We start from the raw sequence: 17975 nt of genomic DNA on the forward strand, positions 1-17975 counted from the left end.
TCGTATATTATATATCAAAAAAGAAAGCATAATACTCAGGTGCTGGGCCCAGGACTCGGAATCAGTCCAATGAGGAACAAAGACAAAAACGGCTGCACTCCAAGATTCCACCCTGATTTCCGGATTTTTATTCACGTGACCACTGCATTTTGTCATTGGTTCTGGTGCTTGGACCTTCTTTGTGTATCTACATATCTTTTTAGGTACAAAAAAACCCACAAAAGTGAAAAACAACATTCCTCTTGTGTGTTTTCCACTCCTTTCAGTACGGATTTTGACAAAATTCGTAAAATCTTCAAAAATAATATTCCCATACTATACCAGAATCCAAAATTATTTAACATTCTAAAGGAGGGTTATAGTTGTGTTGCTAAATGAGGCCAACAAATTAGACAGTAACTGTCTCCTAATTCATTTCAGACATTAACACATAAAAGCTATAGATGTGGAGAACATCGGTGTACATTATGTAAAACCTTCAGATTGAGTGCTAGTGAGACACAATATAAAATAAGAAGACACAAACTGTAACAGCAATAATGTCATCTTTTTGGCCACCTGCACACAGGGTCAGTATGTGGACTGTACCATTAGAAAACGTTTAAAAAGTACATTTCGTATCACATACAGGGGGCCAACCCCACAAATAACAGTGTAAAACATATTGCAACCTTTTCTAAACATTTTTTTAACACGTACATGTTTGTTCTATGAGTGGTCTACAAGTGACTATTATAGAATGAGTGGACCGCACAAGTAGAGGAGGTAATTGGAGAAAAGTCTTCTAAAATCAAGAGCCTTAATGGATCATGGAGTTGCATACAAGACACCAAAAAGGGTTATATCTGAGGTCTGACTTCATGTACTTTTGAACATGCCCAGCCATCTGTTTCATTCATCTCGGGGAGAGACAAGGATCTGCTGGAGGTACAGGGACCTCATCTGACCCCTCACTCTCGTGATCTGTAGGGGTCTCATCACTTAGACCCCCACCAATCCTATGGCTAGGACCTAATGTGTTTGCTGGGAAAACCCCTTAAAGCACTTAAGAAGCATAAGCAGCTTTACCTGTAAATACCACCCTGGATAACCATGACCCAATAAAGCTTATACCTACTTTGGTCATAGGCATAATACACACAGTACATTCATTATCTATAAAGTGAAGTCACATCACAGGGATAATGCACACTGTTATTTCCCACTACAAGAATTATACAAGACAGTGACATCATAGTAAAGTGAACACCAATCGTGCACCAGTGCAGTTTAACTCTTTCCCTTCCGGGTATTTCTGGAAATTTTGTTGTTGACGAGAGATTGCTTGTTCATGTCCCATGGTGGAAAAGTTTTAAAAAAATTTTATTCAATAAAAAATAAAGTAATAAATCAATAAAAATGCCCATAATCCCCATAACATATAAAGAGACATAGAACGCTAAAAAAAAGTCTAAATCATAACACAAACCCCACATATATAGTATCACCGCGTCCATAACAACCCGTAGAATAACAGTAAATAATTATTGAACCCGCACAATGAACGCCGTTAAAAACCTGTTAGAAACCTGCCAAAAATTATGATTTTTACCTATTGAATCCCACAAAAAATGCAATAAAAAGTGATCAAAAAATATGAACTCCAGAACGATACTGTTGCAAAGTACTACATGTCCCGCAAAAAACAAGCCCTCAACCAGCTCTGTAGCCAAAAAAGTAAAAATGTTATGCCACATGGAAGACGTCAATGCAAAAATGATAGATTTTTCCCCACATTAGGTTTTATTTGGCAAATTTAGTAAAATGTAAGAAAAAATATTCAAGTCTGGTATCCCCCTAATCGTACTGACCCATAGAATAAAGATAACATGATTATTAGGTAACACAATGAACACGAAAAAAAATCCAGTACAGAATTGATGCTTTTCTACCCCTGCCCTCAAAAAAATATTTCTTCATTTTCAACAATAGGTGATACCAACCCCAAAATGGCAACACTGGAAAAAGTAGCTCGTCCCGCAAAAAAATGCCATCACATGGCCCCAATAACAGAAAACCAAAAATGTTATAGCCTACAAAAGGGGCCAATGAGGAAACTAAAATCCTGTCAGCTGCAGGGCGCTCCTTCCCTTCTGCGCCTCGCTGTGCGCCCATAAAACAAGTAACAGCCATATGTGGGGGGTCTCTGCACTTGAGAGAAATTTCATAACAAATTGTAAGATGAGTTTTCTCTTTTTATCTTTTGGAAATGTGTAAATTTTAGGGCTAAATGAACTTATAACCGACACAATTTGACCATTCTAAATTTCAACTCCATTTTGATGTAATTATTATGAAGATCTCAAGGGGTTAACAATCTCAGATTCACTTTGATAAGTTCAAAAGTTATAACCATATAAAGCGAGGCAAGTCAGAATCCAAAAAATGGGATTGAGCCTTAAGCTATAAACTGGCTGCGTCATTAAGGAGTTAAATAAAATGCATAAATATACACATTTCTGCATAAAACTTGCATCAAAGTAGAGATCTACAATCAAAAAGGGATGTTAAAATAATAAGTTAAAGTGGGCAGATTTCTATATACCACAATACTCGTTAGAAATAGGGATTTACACCCACTAAAATATGAGCACATGCAGAATGCTTATAAAATATACTTTCCTAAAACAGTAAGATATGTGGAGTTTATACATACCCCACATGTGTATATTCACTGTAATATGCAGGATTGGGAGTGTTAAAACTGAGGAGTACGCTAAACCATTTTTGAAAAATCACACAGATATAATGGGACTTTTATCAGACTGTGCACCTTATTCTAGGCTAAAATGGTTTGTACCGGTATTTATGAAGTCTCTGTGTCGCTATTGTGTCGCACGTGACCCTTTATGTTACTTTTCATTTTTTTTACACTTTCTTGCAGCTTTGTGCTTGTACTATATGGATAAATATCCACCATGCCAAGCACCAACAATTTCAAACAATGTGAGGTTAATATCTTTTCTACGATAACGTGCCTCAAAAGAATTATCATATTTAATATAATCCGGTGATAAGCGGTGGGCTAAATGATGCTGAAGTTTTAATTGCTGTGCCTGTTCCATATGCCTGCCCACGAGCAACGTAGTGACAAACTAGTCAGATTACAGACCAGAACTTTGGTTCCTCCACTGAGAACCTGTTATAGGAAGTGGCAGCTTCAAATGAAGTCAATGTAAGGACTCTATCTGAATGCCAATTGCAAAATGTCAGATATGCCTGACTAAAGTAAGAAAAGATCGCCAAAAAACATTATCAGTATTAAGGAAAAAAAAAGGAAAGCGTGGCTTGCTTCAATGGCTTGCAAATAATGAGGCAAAATTTGTATACTGAAAACCAGATGAATACAGATTCTTTGATGAAAATGCCTTTGAGTGCAGGGGTGAGATTTTGAGTCAATTAAATATAATTTTCTTGGCACACTTGGATTATTACAGATAAAATATGTACAGAGCTTTTTTTCTTTCTTAAAAGAAAATGCCGGCTGCTGAAATAAACAATGCAAATGAAAATTACACAGTTTTCTCCCTGGATTTTCTTGCATATGTGATGTGATTTTACTGAAATATGTGAAGGATTGTAGTGCGGTCAGTACCATCACAGCCACATCTCATGATCTGACCGCACCAGATACAAGCCACAATAGAGGTTTATGGCACTTTGTCTCACCGCAACGTGACCTAGCAGCTTGGCCACGCTTGCAGTATTGCACAGCTGTCTGGCTTTCTATGTAGAGTGGAGGGGTGAGGAGCACTCCCCTCCTCTGCACCAGGCCGCGTGCACACCCAGGATCTTGCTCAGACGAGCACACGGCCGTATGTATGTAGCCTTAGGCTAGTATGGAAGTATTATATATAATAATGATGCTTGGAGTCCCATTCTCGCCACAGTGCTCGTCCATGAAATCAAGCCACAGTCCAGAATTCAAACAATGACCTTGTTTCTTTAGCCTTAGTCAATGACATAGTCTGACAAAACAGGTGCATGACTCTTGGCCAGAGATTACATAGAAATTATCTAGGCGAAAGGTTTTGGAAGCAGCTGTCAAAACTGTAGTTTATAAGGAAACCCACGTACAAACGCATTTTGTGCAATTAGGATGTCTATAGCCATATGGCAGTCGTCAAGCAGTTAAAAAAAGTAATGAAAGTGGAACCTTTACAAATAAAACATTAATGGTAAAGACATAGGGCTGGAACCTCCAGCGGCAGAATTGCCACAGGTCAACTTTAACAGCTTACCAAGAACCACAGTGATTTACAGAAGTAGTATAGTAGATGGGTAATGACCCGCTGAACTGGTCATTACTAAAGTAGCTATCTATCAAATGTAGACACCTTTTACACCAGATTATTGTAGACCATGCTTCACTTTTGATTAATCAGGTGCAGGTACAGTTGCACTACTTTTTATAAATGTGGCCCATAGTCTACATAGATACATACAGTGGATAGTCTAGTAGTTCAAACAGTGAAAGAAATGACAATACCAAAATGTTTATGTTTTTAATGGTTAAAAGAGTGGTGTTCCAATTGGTATTGTTTTGTCTATACTTACTTTCTTACAAAGCAATACATTGCAATATTTCTAAATAAAGTTGGCCTCATTTATCAAAAATAGTGCAGGTTGGATTGTGCAAAGTACACTGGACACCTATTACTCTTTTAGTATTTTTGGGTAGAACATTACTTGGTACAAGCTTTGTTAAATGAACTATGAAACATACATCATCTTTTGTAGGGAAATTGTGAGTGAAGCTAATAAAAAGCTTACTTAGGCAGTAAACAGAGGCATTAGGCAGATCAAGAAAGGGAAAGTAGTTTGCTTGACTGTCAGTGGCAATTATCTAAATTTGTAAATTGTTCTCACACTTAGTACTTCTAATCTACTGTAATGGAAATTAATGTAAACTATTTTTTTCAATACATTGAAGCTTTTAGAATTCTTCAACATTTCCAGAAATGGGAAATATGTTATATACCATAGATATTTCACTGCATTGGGGTAGTTTCACGCTGCTGTGTCAATCTGTGAATCAAGGACCATGCAGTGTTCTGTTTCATTGACCAACCGTGTTAGGGACAGAACACATGATGCAAGGAGTCCCTGCATCCCGACTAAACAGTAATTCAGGGATTGCCTCCTACCTGTCACATGTACAGCTGATGATCAGGGCCAGCAAATTGTAGATGATGTATGTAAAGATCACAGCAGTGATGGTTCCTCTTGGTATGGAGTAACTTGGATTTTTCAAATCCCCTGGAAAAAATGTTTAAAAAACAACAAAGTAAGATTTTTCTGTTCACATTTCTAAAAGGAAATATGCTATCAAAATCAAGCAAGATAAACCAGGGACACTTACTCATAGATCCAGGCACTGTGATTGTGGTCATCTTCTTATATTTGTCATGCATGGCCTTTCTTCTAAAACCAACTTTTAAACCTATGCCAGTGGTGGCGAACCTTTTAGAGACCATGTGCCCAAAATGCAAACCAAAGTCCATGTACAGGGGTGGCCAAAAGTATTGGCATCTCTGCGATTCTGTCAGATAATAATCAGTTTTTTCCAAAAAATGATTGCAGTCAGAAATTCTTTGGTATTATTATATTCATTTAATTTGTCTTCAATGGAAAACCACAAAAAGAATTGTCAAAAAGCCACATTGGATAAAATTCCACACCAAACATAAAAAAGGGGGTGGACAAAAGTATTGGCACTGACCAACATCACTAATAATATCACTAAGCTGGAGTAAATACAGTAAAGAACATGACCGCCATATAGGGAGGAACACTACCGCCATACAGTGAGGAACACTACCCCCATACAGTGAGGGACACTACCGCCATACAGTGAGGAATATTACTGCCATACAGGGAGGAACACTACTGCCATACAATGAGGAACACTACCCCCATACAGTGAGGAACACTACTGCCATACAGTGAGAAACACTACTGCCATACAGTGAGAAACACTACCGCCATATAGTGAGGAATACTACTACCATACAGTGAGGAACACTACCTCAATACAGTGAGGAATGCTACCCCCATACAGTGAAGAACACTACCCCCATACAGTGAGGAATACTAATGCCATTCAGTGAGGAACACTACCACCATACAGTGAGGAATACTACCCCCATAGAGTGAGGAACACTACCTCCATACAGTGAGGAACACTACCGCCCTACAGTGAGGAACACTACCGCCATACAGTGAGGGACACTAACCCCATACAGTGAGGAACACTACCGCCATACAGTAAGGGACACTAACCCCATACAGTGAGGAACACTACCGCCATACAGTGAGGAACACTACCGCCATACAGTGAGGAATACTACCGCCATACAGTGAGGACCACTACCCCCATACAGTGAGGGACACTAACCCCATACAGTGAGGAACACTACCGCCATACAGTGAGGAACACTACAACACTACCGCCATACAGTGAGGAACACTAACACCAAACAGTGAGGAACACTACTGCCATACAGTGAGGAACACTACTGCCGTACTGTGAGGAACACTACCGCCATACAGTGAGGGACACTACAACCATACAGTGAGGAACACTTCCCCCATACAGTGAGAAACACTACTGCCATATAGTGAGGAATACTACCACCATACAGTGAGGAACACTACCTCCATACAGTGAGAAACGCTACCCCCATACAGTGAAGAACACTACCCCCATACAGTGAGGAATACTAATGCCATCCAGTGAGGAACACTACCGCCATACAGTGAGGGACACTACCGCCATACAGTGAGGAACACTACCTCCATACAGTGAGGAACACTACCGCCCTACAGTGAGGAACACTACCGCCCTACAGTGAGGAACACTACCGCCATACAGTGAGGGACACTAACCCCATACAGAGAGGAACACTACCGCCATATAGGGAGGAATACTGATGCCATTCAGTGAGGAACACTACCGCCATACAGTGAGGAATACTACCGCCATACAGTGAGGACCACTACCCCCATACAGTGAGGGACACTAACCCCATACAGTGAAAAACACTACTGCCATATAGTGAGGAATACTACCCCCATACAGTGAGGAACACTACCGCCATACAGTGAGGAACACTACCTCCATACAGTGAGGAACGCTACCCCCATACAGTGAAGAACACTACCCCCATACAGTGAGGAATACTAATGCCATCCAGTGAGGAACACTACCGCCATACAGTGAGGGACACTACCGCCATACAGTGAGGGACACTACCTCCATACAGTGAGGAACACTACCGCCCTACAGTGAGGAACACTACCGCCCTACAGTGAGGAACACTACCGCCATACAGTGAGGGACACTACCGCCATACAGTGAGGGACACTACCGCCATACAGTGAGGGACACTAACCCCATACAGAGAGGAACACTACCGCCATATAGGGAGGAATACTGATGCCATTCAGTGAGGAACACTACCGCCATACAGTGAGGAATACTACCGCCATACAGTGAGGACCACTACCCCCATACAGTGAGGGACACTAACCCCATACAGTGAGGGACACTAACCCCATACAGTGAGGAACACTACCGCCAAACAGTGAGGAACACTACTGCCATACAGTGAGGAACACTACTGCCATACAGTGAGGAACACTTCCCCCATACAGTGAGAAACACTACGGCCATACAGTGAGAAACACTAAGGCCATACAGTGAGAAACACTACCGCCATATAGTGAGGAACACTACCGCCATATAGTGAGGAATACTACCCCCATACAGTGAGGAACACTTCCCCCATACAGTGAGAAACACTACGGCCATACAGTGAGAAACACTAAGGCCATACAGTGAGTAACACTACCGCCATATAGTGAGGAACACTACCGCCATATAGTGAGGAATACTACCCCCATACAGTGAGGGACACTACCGCCATACAGTGAGAAACACTACCGCCATATAGTGAGGAATACTACCCCCATACAGTGAGGAACACTACCTCCATACAGTGAGGAACACTACCCCCATAAAGTGAGGCATTTTACCGCCGTAAAGTGCTGAATACTACTGTCATACAGTGAGGAATATTACCGCCATACAGTGAGGAATACTACTGCCATACGGTGAGGAATACTGCCGCCATACGGTGAGGCATACTACCGTCATACAGTGAGGAAGACTCCCACCATACAGTGAGGAAAACTACCACCATACAGTGAGGAATACTACCCCCATAAAGTGAGGCATACTACCGCCATACAATGCGGAATACTACTGTCATACAGTGAGGAATATTACCGCCACACAGTGAGGAACACTACCTCCATACAGTGAGGAATGCTACCCCCATACAGTGAAGAACACTACCCCCATACAGTGAGGAATACTAATGCCATTCAGTGAGGAACACTACCGCCATACAGTGAGGAATACTACCCCCATACAGTGAGGAACACTATCTCCATACAGTGAGGAACACTACCGCCATACAGTGAGGAACACTACCGCCATACAGTGAGGGACACTAACCCCATACAGTGAGGAACACTACCGCCATACAGTGAGAAACACTACCGCCATACAGTGAGGAACACTACCGCCATATAGGGAGGAATGCTACCCCCATACAGTGAGGAACACTACCTCCATACAGTGAGGAACACTACCCCCATAAAGTGAGGCATTTTACCGCCATAAAGTGCGGAATACTACTGTCATACAGTGAGGAATATTACCGCCATACAGTGAGGAATACTACTGCCATACGGTGAGGAATACTGCCGCCATACGGAGAGGAATACTACCGTCATACAGTGAGGAATACTCCCCCCATACAGAGAGGGACACTACCACCATACAGTGAGGAATACTACCCCCATAAAGTGAGGCATACTACCGCCATACAATGCGGAATACTACTGTCATACAGTGAGGAATATTACCGCCACACAGTGAGGAACACTACCTCCATACAGTGAGGAATGCTACCCCCATATAGTGAAGAACACTACACCCATGAAGTGAGGAATACTAATGCCATTCAGTGAGGAACACTACCGCCATACAGTGAGGAATACTACCCCCATACAGTGAGGAACACTACCTCCATACAGTGAGGAACACTACCGCCATACAGTGAGGAACACTCCCGCCATACAGTGAGGGACACTAACCCCATACAGTGAGGAACACTACCGCCATACAGTGAGGAACACTACCGCCATACAGTTAGGAACACTAACACCAAACAGTGAGGAACACTACTGCCATACAGTGAGGAACACTACTGCCGTACAGTGAGGAACACTACCGCCATACAGTGAGGGACACTACGGCCGTACAGTGAGGAAAACTTCCCCCATACAGTGAGAAACACTACGGCCATACAGTGAGAAACACTACTGCCATATAGTGAGGAATACTACCCCCATACAGTGAGGAATACTACCTCCATACAGTGAGGAACGCTACCCCCATACAGTGAAGAACACTACCCCCATACAGTGAGGAATACTAATGCCATTCAGTGAGGAACACTACCACCATACAGTGAGGGACACTACCCCCATACAGTGAGGAACACTACCTCCATACAGTGAGGAACACTACCGCCCTACAGTGAGTAACACTACCGCCATACAGTGAGGGACACTAACCCCATACAGTGAGGAACACTACCGCCATACAGTGAGGGACACTAACCCCATACAGAGAGGAACACTACCGCCATACAGGGAGGAACACTACCCCCATACAGTGAGGACCACTACCCCCATACAGTGAGGACCACTACCCCCATACAGTGAGGGACACTAACCCCATACAGTGAGGAACACTACCGCCATACAGTGAGGGACACTACCGCCATACAGTGAGGGACACTACCGCCATACAGTGAGGGACACTACCACCAAACAGTGAGGCATTTTACCGCCATAAAGTGCGGAATAGTACTGTCATACAGTAAGGAAAACTACCACCATACAGTGAGGCATACTACCGCCATACAGTGCGGAATACTACTGTCATACAGTGGGGAATATTACCGCCATACAGTGAGGAATACTACTGCCATACGGTGAGGAATACTGCCGCCATACGGTGAGGAATACTACCGTCATACAGTGAGGAATACTCCCCCCATACAGTGAGGGACACTACCACCATAAAGTGAGGAATACTACCCCCATAAAGTGAGGCATACTACCGCCATACAATGCGGAATACTACTGTCATACAGTGAGGAATATTACAGCCACACAGTGAGGAACACTACCTCCATACAGTGAGGAACACTACCGCAATACAGTGAGGAACACTACCGCCTTACAGTGAGGGACACTACCACCATACAGTGAGGAATACTACCCCCATAAAGTGAGGCATTTTACCGCCATACAGTGTGGAATACTACTGTCATACAGTGAGGAGTATTACCGCCATACAGTGAGGAACACTACCTCCATACAGTGAGGAATACTAATGCCATACAGTGAGGAATACTACCGCCATACAGTGAGGAAAACTACCCCCATACAGTGAGGAACACTACCTCCATACAGTGAGGAACATTACCCCCATACAGTGAGGGACACTACCGCCATACAGTGAGGGACACTAACCCCATACAGTGAGGAACACTACCGCCATACAGTGAGGGACACTAACCCCATACAGAGAGGAACACTACCGCCATACAGGGAGGAATACTGATGCCATTCAGTGAGGAACACTACCGCCATACAGTGAGGAATACTACCGCCATACAGTGAGGACCACTACCCCCATACAGTGAGGGACACTAACCCCATACAGTGAGGAACACTACCGCCATACAGTGAGGAACACTACCGCCATACAGTTAGGAACACTAACACCAAACAGTGAGGAACACTACTGCCATACAGTGAGGAACACTACTGCCGTACAGTGAGGAACACTACCGCCATACAGTGAGGGACACTACCCCCATACAGTGAGGAACACTACCGCCATACAGTGAGGAACACTACGGCCATACAGTGAGGAACACTACGGCCATACAGTGAGGAACACTACGGCCATACAGTGAGAAACACTACCGCCATATAGTGAGGAACACTACCGCCATATAGTGAGGAATACTACCCCCATACAGTGAGGAACACTACCTCCATACAGTGAGGAACACTACCCCCATAAAGTGAGGCATTTTACCGCCATAAAGTGCGGAATAGTACTGTCATACAGTAAGGAAAACTACCCCCATACAGTGAGGCATACTACCGCCATACAGTGCGGAATACTACTGTCATACAGTGAGGAATACTACCGCCATACAGTGAGGAATACTACTGCCATACGGTGAGGAATACTGCCGCCATACGGTGAGGAATACTACCGTCATACAGTGAGGAATACTCCCCCCATACAGTGAGGGACACTACCACCATACAGTGAGGAATACTACCCCCATAAAGTGAGGCATACTACCGCCATACAATGCGGAATACTACTGTCATACAGTGAGGAATATTACAGACACACAGTGAGGAACACTACCTCCATACAGTGAGGAACACTACCGCCATACAGTGAGGAATACTACCGCCATACAGTGAGGAATACTACCACCATACAGTGAGGCATACTACCGCCATAAAGTGTGGAATACTACTGTCATACAGTGAGGAATAATACCGCCATACAGTGAGGAATACTACCCCCATACAGTGAGGAACACTTCCCCCATACAGTGAAGAACACTACCCCCCATACAGTGAAGAATATTACCGCCATACAGTGAGGAATACTACCCCCATACAGTGAGGAACACTACCTCCATACAGTGAGGAATACTACCCTCATACAGTGAGGGACACTGCCACCATACAGTGAGGAATACTACCCCCATAAAGTGAGGCATTTTACCGCCATACAGTGTGGAATACTACTGTCATACAGTGAGGAATATTACCGCCATACAGTGAGGAACACTACCTCCATACAGTGAGGAATACTAATGCCATACAGTGAGGAATACTACCGCCATACAGTGAGGAAATGAGGAAAACTACCACCATACAGTGAGGCATACTACCGCCATACAGTGCGGAATACTTCTGTCATACAGTGCGGAATACTACTGTCATACAGTGAGGAATATTACCGCCATACAGTGAGGAATACTACTGCCATACGGTGAGGAATACTACCACCATACGGTGAGGAATACTACCCCCATACAGTGAGGGACACTACCACCATACAGTGAGGAATACTACCCCTATAAAGTGAGGCATACTACCGCCATACAATGCAGAATACTACTGTCATACAGTGAGGAATATTACCGCCATACAGTGAGGAACACTACCTCCATACAGTGAGGAACACTACCGCCATACAGTGAGGAATACTAATGCCATACAGTGAGGAATACTACCGCCATACAGTGAGGAATACTACCACCATACAGTGAGGCATACTACCGCCATACAGTGCGGAATACTACTGTCATACAGTGAGGAATATTACCGCCAAACAGTGAGGAATACTACTGCCATACGGTGAGGAATACTACCGCCATACGGTGAGGAATACTACCGCCATACAGCGTGGAATACTACTATAATACAGTGAGGAATACTACCGTCATACAGTGAGGAATACTCCCGCCATACAGTGAGGGACACTACCCCCATACAGTGAGCCACACTACCACTATACACTGGGGAAGGGGTGGCAGAGTCTATAGTGCTTCTGCTACTCATGGACCGAATATTGCCAGTAAGAGGGGGAATATGAAGAATTGGGCTATCCAAATCGGCAGGGGCTGTGTAGGGCAAAGTGTGTGTTGTGGGGTGGAGCTGAATAGCAAAGTTACAGGGAATCAGGCAAGTGAATTTTCTATCAAATCACCAAATATGACAGCCGTCTGTGGCCACACATGTATATATGTGCCATGCTGTCAGTGAGGGCAGAGTATTGGCAGCATCACACGGTGACAAATATCTGTGCCAGGGTACTATACATGAGGCGATGGACAGCTGTCATGTATAAACAATTTGCGACACTAAACAGTAAGGACCTATAATTGTTTAGTGTCCCAAAGCCTCTTGACTGCTGCCTGTGTAATACACACAGAGCAGCTCCTGCCTCCTCCTCCTGCTGCACTTATCTGTGATGGGCGCTGATGCTGTATGATCCGACCCTTCTGTCTCCTTCTGTTCCCAGCCTGCAGGGGGAGGGGGGAGGGACTGGAAGGGCGGGCACTGACCTGCTGTCTCTATGGCAGCACTAGTGATCACAGAGCAGGTCAGATGCAGCCTACAGTGAGAGAGATCGCTGGAGCTCTCTGCGAGCGGCAGCATTTCCTGCCCGGCCGGAGCTCCAATAATTAATATAGAGACGGCATAGGTTCGCCGCCACTGCCCTATGCTAATGAGTCAGAAGGGCCCCTGCATGTTGCAGCTCTAGAGGCTGTTACACTATGCAGGAGCAGTTCCTCCTACCACGATGTATTGAAACCTCCTCTGCTGCCATGAGATTACATGGCAGAGGGAGAGGGAAATGCAGAGGGGAAGGATGAGGCAGTCTAATAACCTGTGAATCTGCAGTATGGAGGGGCTCTGGTAACACCCCCAGGAACCCTTTATTTTAGAAGAAAGAAAGCCATGGACAACAAATACAAGAATATTACCAGTGCCTGGACAAAGGAGAAAGTGTCTTTGTTTTATCATGCCTGATTTTGATGGTAGATTTCCTTTAACATTTACAACGCTAACTTACCTGACATGTTTGATCCAGCCATAATCCCAGTGCAACCATTAAACATGACGGCAAATACTATGGTGAAGCTCATCATTCTGCCTGTAGTGTAGTCTCTGCCATACTGTGCTGTAATAAAGATATCAGGTACAGATGATTAGGATACAGAAAGAGAAATCTTTATCCCAACTACAGGCAGCAGCCATGAATACTTATACTTCTATAATCCCAGCCACCTCTCTCTTCATACAAAATGTGGAACCTCTGTTCTCAAGGTAGAGGTGCCAGAGGTTGGAATGGCATCTTATATACTAATATACCACTTTTACTTACCACATATACTCAAGAATAAGCCTTTTTTTTTCAGCATAAAAATTGTGCTGAAAACCCAAACTCTTGCTTATACTCGAGTAAAAAATATATAGGTTTTACCAGGTTTTTGTGGTAATATTAGGGGTCTTGGCTTATACTTGGGTCGGCTTATACTCGAGTATATACGGTATGTAAAAAAAAAAAAAAAACACTTTATAACAACAATGAAATGAAAACACAGTTAAGCTTATTGTTTTACCTTTATAACACTAGCTATTGACAGAACTGATATGTACCTGTATATTTGGTAAATGTCATACATAGAATAACTTCTGCAGTATATACTTATACTCCCTTCTGCTACTATTGATGAACACTCAAGTCTACAGTGAACGTTGTCTTTTGTAACACTGATGTGAGTCGCTGTGGCATGACTGAGAGCTTTCACTGTGAAATAGGAACCAGCGGGAAAGAAAAAGCCAAATGTGAAGGTATTCCCTGCCATGTAGCTCTGAATATGCATTCATAGCTTTTTGTTCTTAAGAACGTCCTTATTCTACAGGTCATGATGGCTCTCAGGATAAGTGATATCAGCCTCTTTTTTTGTAACAAATTGATGATTACTGAATCTTTCCACTTCTTGCCAGAATCCCTCAGTGGACTCCTTTAATTTCATTTTCTCCTGACCTTTCCACTGTCGTAATGTAAGATTCATCAGGGAAATGAGATTTGGTTCTTTGTTCCACAAATGCCATATAGAGGCTGGAGATGGTGCACGTACGGTAATGTGCTTCAAAGCATTTAATCAGATGTGGCTATGTGAAAGGGAAAGGGAATATGACAGTCACACTTGTAAAGACACATCTGATGAATTAGGAACCTCATTATTCTTTATATCACAAAAATACATGAACATCTTTCAGAGCTAGAAATCCGCAGATAGGATCCGTCTGCAACACTTCCTAGGCACACAATGAAATAAGCACTGTATGTATGAATGTTATCGTGGAATGATGGAGAGGGGTTTTCTTACAGATTCCTTGCTATATGACAATTCTGTATGCATTTTTCTTGTACTGAGTAATATAATAATAGTAATATCTGTCTCTTTATGGAATTCACTGTGCCCCCCATCCTTGTTTAATGCCACAGTTCTAGTGCTGAATTACTCAATGCTTAATACAGAGTAACTTCACAGTTACAATGATAATCTGCAAACAAACGTGGGTTTCATCAGGCCTCAAACAATGGATCCGCGGTCCATTGTTTGTGACCCATTTGTGAGGTCCTCTCAAGTGTCAATATCAAAAGAAAAGACTGTCCGGAAGTCGGATCACAAACAGGTAAAATCCATTACCATATGTGTGAGCCCTTAGAAATTACCATATATACTCGAGCATAAGCCGACCCGAGTATAAGCCGAGGCCCCTAATTTTACCACAAAAACCTGTGAAAACCTATTCACTCGAATATAAGCCGAGGGTGGGAAATGCATTGATCACAGCCTCCACAGTATTTAGCCTGCCAGCCCCTGCCTCGGTATATAGCCAGCACCTGCCCCCCAGTATATAGCCTGCCAGCCCATATCCCCCAGTATATAGCCAGCCCCCTGCCCCACTATATAGCCAGCCCCCTGCCCCAGTATATAGACAGCCCCCTGACCCACTATAAAGCCAACAGCAGGGGAAGCCGGAAAGGTGAGTTTTGATTTTGATATTTTTTTTACTCGAGTATAAGCCGAGTTTGGGTTTTCAGCACATTTTTTGTTCAGAAAAACTAGGCTTATACTCGAGTATATATGGTAATTTATCTGTGAGCTGCCCTTTAAATCAATGGATAGCACACAGACAAAAATAAAGTGTGCTGGAAGCCTTACTTATATAATGTGAATTCCCATGGATAATGTACAGTGATGAATCAGAGTGAGGGTCTAAATATACACAAGCTTTTTAATTCTACACTTGCTGCTAAATATTGCTCATCTACTTTCTACATCATTTATATCATATATTAAGCAGAATAATTTGTTGTGTATTTCAAGCAGTTACTTACGATACACATTGTCCTTGAGAGTGGACAGCTTGAAGCCAGTGAATGTTCCATTAAGGTAATGGGTGCCATTAGAATCAGTAGCAACAATGGAAACAACCTTCTCTTTCACAGCAAAGAAACTTATGAAGACAGTGATCAGAACCACCATGACGATGATGAAAATCAGGAAGGTAGCCTTAGCATAAATACTGGCTCCAACCAGGCAAACCAATAGACACAGGAAAAGTAGAATGGTGCCATAAAGGAACTCATACCAATAGCTTTGTGGCAAAACATGAACTCCACTTCTGCCATCTTCACCTGAAAATCATATTTGTTATCATTAGTGAGATGCATGTATATGGAATATATAACGCAGCCAACAACAAGGATAGATTTGCTTCAAGCATAATGATTTTTACAAAATTGTCTTGTGTGATTTCCCCTTAAAAAGCAAACAAACAAAATTATGCCCATAGCCGTATATATGATATGTGTGGGGGCAAAGTGTGTACAGTTGTAGTGCGAGCGGTATATATGATATGTGTGGGGCCACAGTGTGTACAGTTGTAGTGTGTGGGGTATATATGATGTGTGTGTGTGCACAGTATGGTCAGTTGTAGTGTGAGGGTATATATGATATGTGTGGGGGCACAGTATGGTCAGTTGTAGTGTGTGGGGTATATATGATGTGTGTGTGTGCACAGTATGGTCAGTTGTAGTGTGAGGGTATATATGATATGTGTGGGGGCACAGTATGGTCAGTTGTGGTGTGAGGGGTATATATGATATATGTGGGTGCACAGTATGGTCAGTTGTAGTGTGAGGGTTTATAGGATATGTGTGGGGGCACGGTATGGTCAGTTGTGGTGTGAGGGGTATATATGATATATGTGGGGGCACAGTATGGTCAGTTGTAGTGTGAGGGTGTATAGGATATGTGTGGGGGCACAGTATGGTCAGTTGTAGTGTGAGGGTGTATAGGATATGTGTGGGGACACAGTGTGGTCAGTTGTAGTGTGAGGGTGTATAGGATATGTGTGGGGGCACAGTATGGTCAGTTGTAGTGTGAGGGTGTATATGATATGTGTGGGGGCACAGTATGGTCAGTTGTGGTGTGAGCGGTATATATGATATATGTGGGTGCACAGTATGGTCAGTTGTAGTGTGAGGGTATATATGATATGTGTGGGGGCACAGTATGGTCAGTTGTAGTGTGAGGGTGTATAGGATATGTGTGGGGGCACAGTGTGGTCAGTTGTGGTGTGAGGAGTATATATGATATGTGTGGGGGCACAGTATGGTCAGTTGTAGTGTGAGGGGTATATATGATATATGTGGGTGCACAGTATGGTCAGTTGTAGTGTGAGGGTGTATAGGATATGTGTGGGGGCACAGTGTGGTCAGTTGTGGTGTGAGGGGTATATATGATATGTGTGGGGGCACAGTATGGTCAGTTGTGGTGTGAGGGGTATATATGATATATGTGGGTGCACAGTATGGTCAGTTGTAGTGTGAGGGTGTATAGGATATGTGTGGGGGCACAGTATGGTCAGTTGTGGTGTGAGGGTTATATAGTATATATGAGGTGCACAGTGTGTACAGTTGTGGTGTGAGGGTATATATGTTATGTGTGGGGCCATAGTGTGTACAGTTGTGGTGTGAGGGGTATATTTGATATGTGTGGGGGGACAGTGTGGTCAGTTGTGGTGTGAGGGGTTTATTTGATATGTTTGGGGGCACAGTTTGGTCAGCGGTGGTGTGAGGGGTATATATGATATGTGTGGGGGCACAGTTTGGTCAGTGGTGGTGTGAGGGTATACATAACAGTGAGGCACATTTACTTACAGTT

The 17975-nt window shown here is 43.3% G+C and overlaps 1 protein-coding gene across 1 annotated transcript in view; it reads right to left on the reverse strand.

The window, feature by feature from the left end:
• LOC140122075 (solute carrier family 12 member 9-like) overlaps positions 1 to 17975 on the reverse strand; it is a 189009-nt gene that overhangs the window by 105328 nt on the left and 65706 nt on the right. The window contains exons 4-6 of the mRNA XM_072142480.1: positions 16145 to 16444; positions 13802 to 13909; positions 5187 to 5298 (exon numbers count right to left, since the gene is read on the reverse strand). Coding sequence (XP_071998581.1) covers positions 5187 to 5298; positions 13802 to 13909; positions 16145 to 16444 — 520 coding nt within the window. The remainder of the gene's footprint in view (positions 1 to 5186; positions 5299 to 13801; positions 13910 to 16144; positions 16445 to 17975) is intronic.

Source organism: Engystomops pustulosus, chromosome 3 (genome assembly GCF_040894005.1).
Source record: "Engystomops pustulosus chromosome 3, aEngPut4.maternal, whole genome shotgun sequence".
Classification (NCBI taxonomy): domain Eukaryota; kingdom Metazoa; phylum Chordata; class Amphibia; order Anura; family Leptodactylidae; genus Engystomops; species Engystomops pustulosus.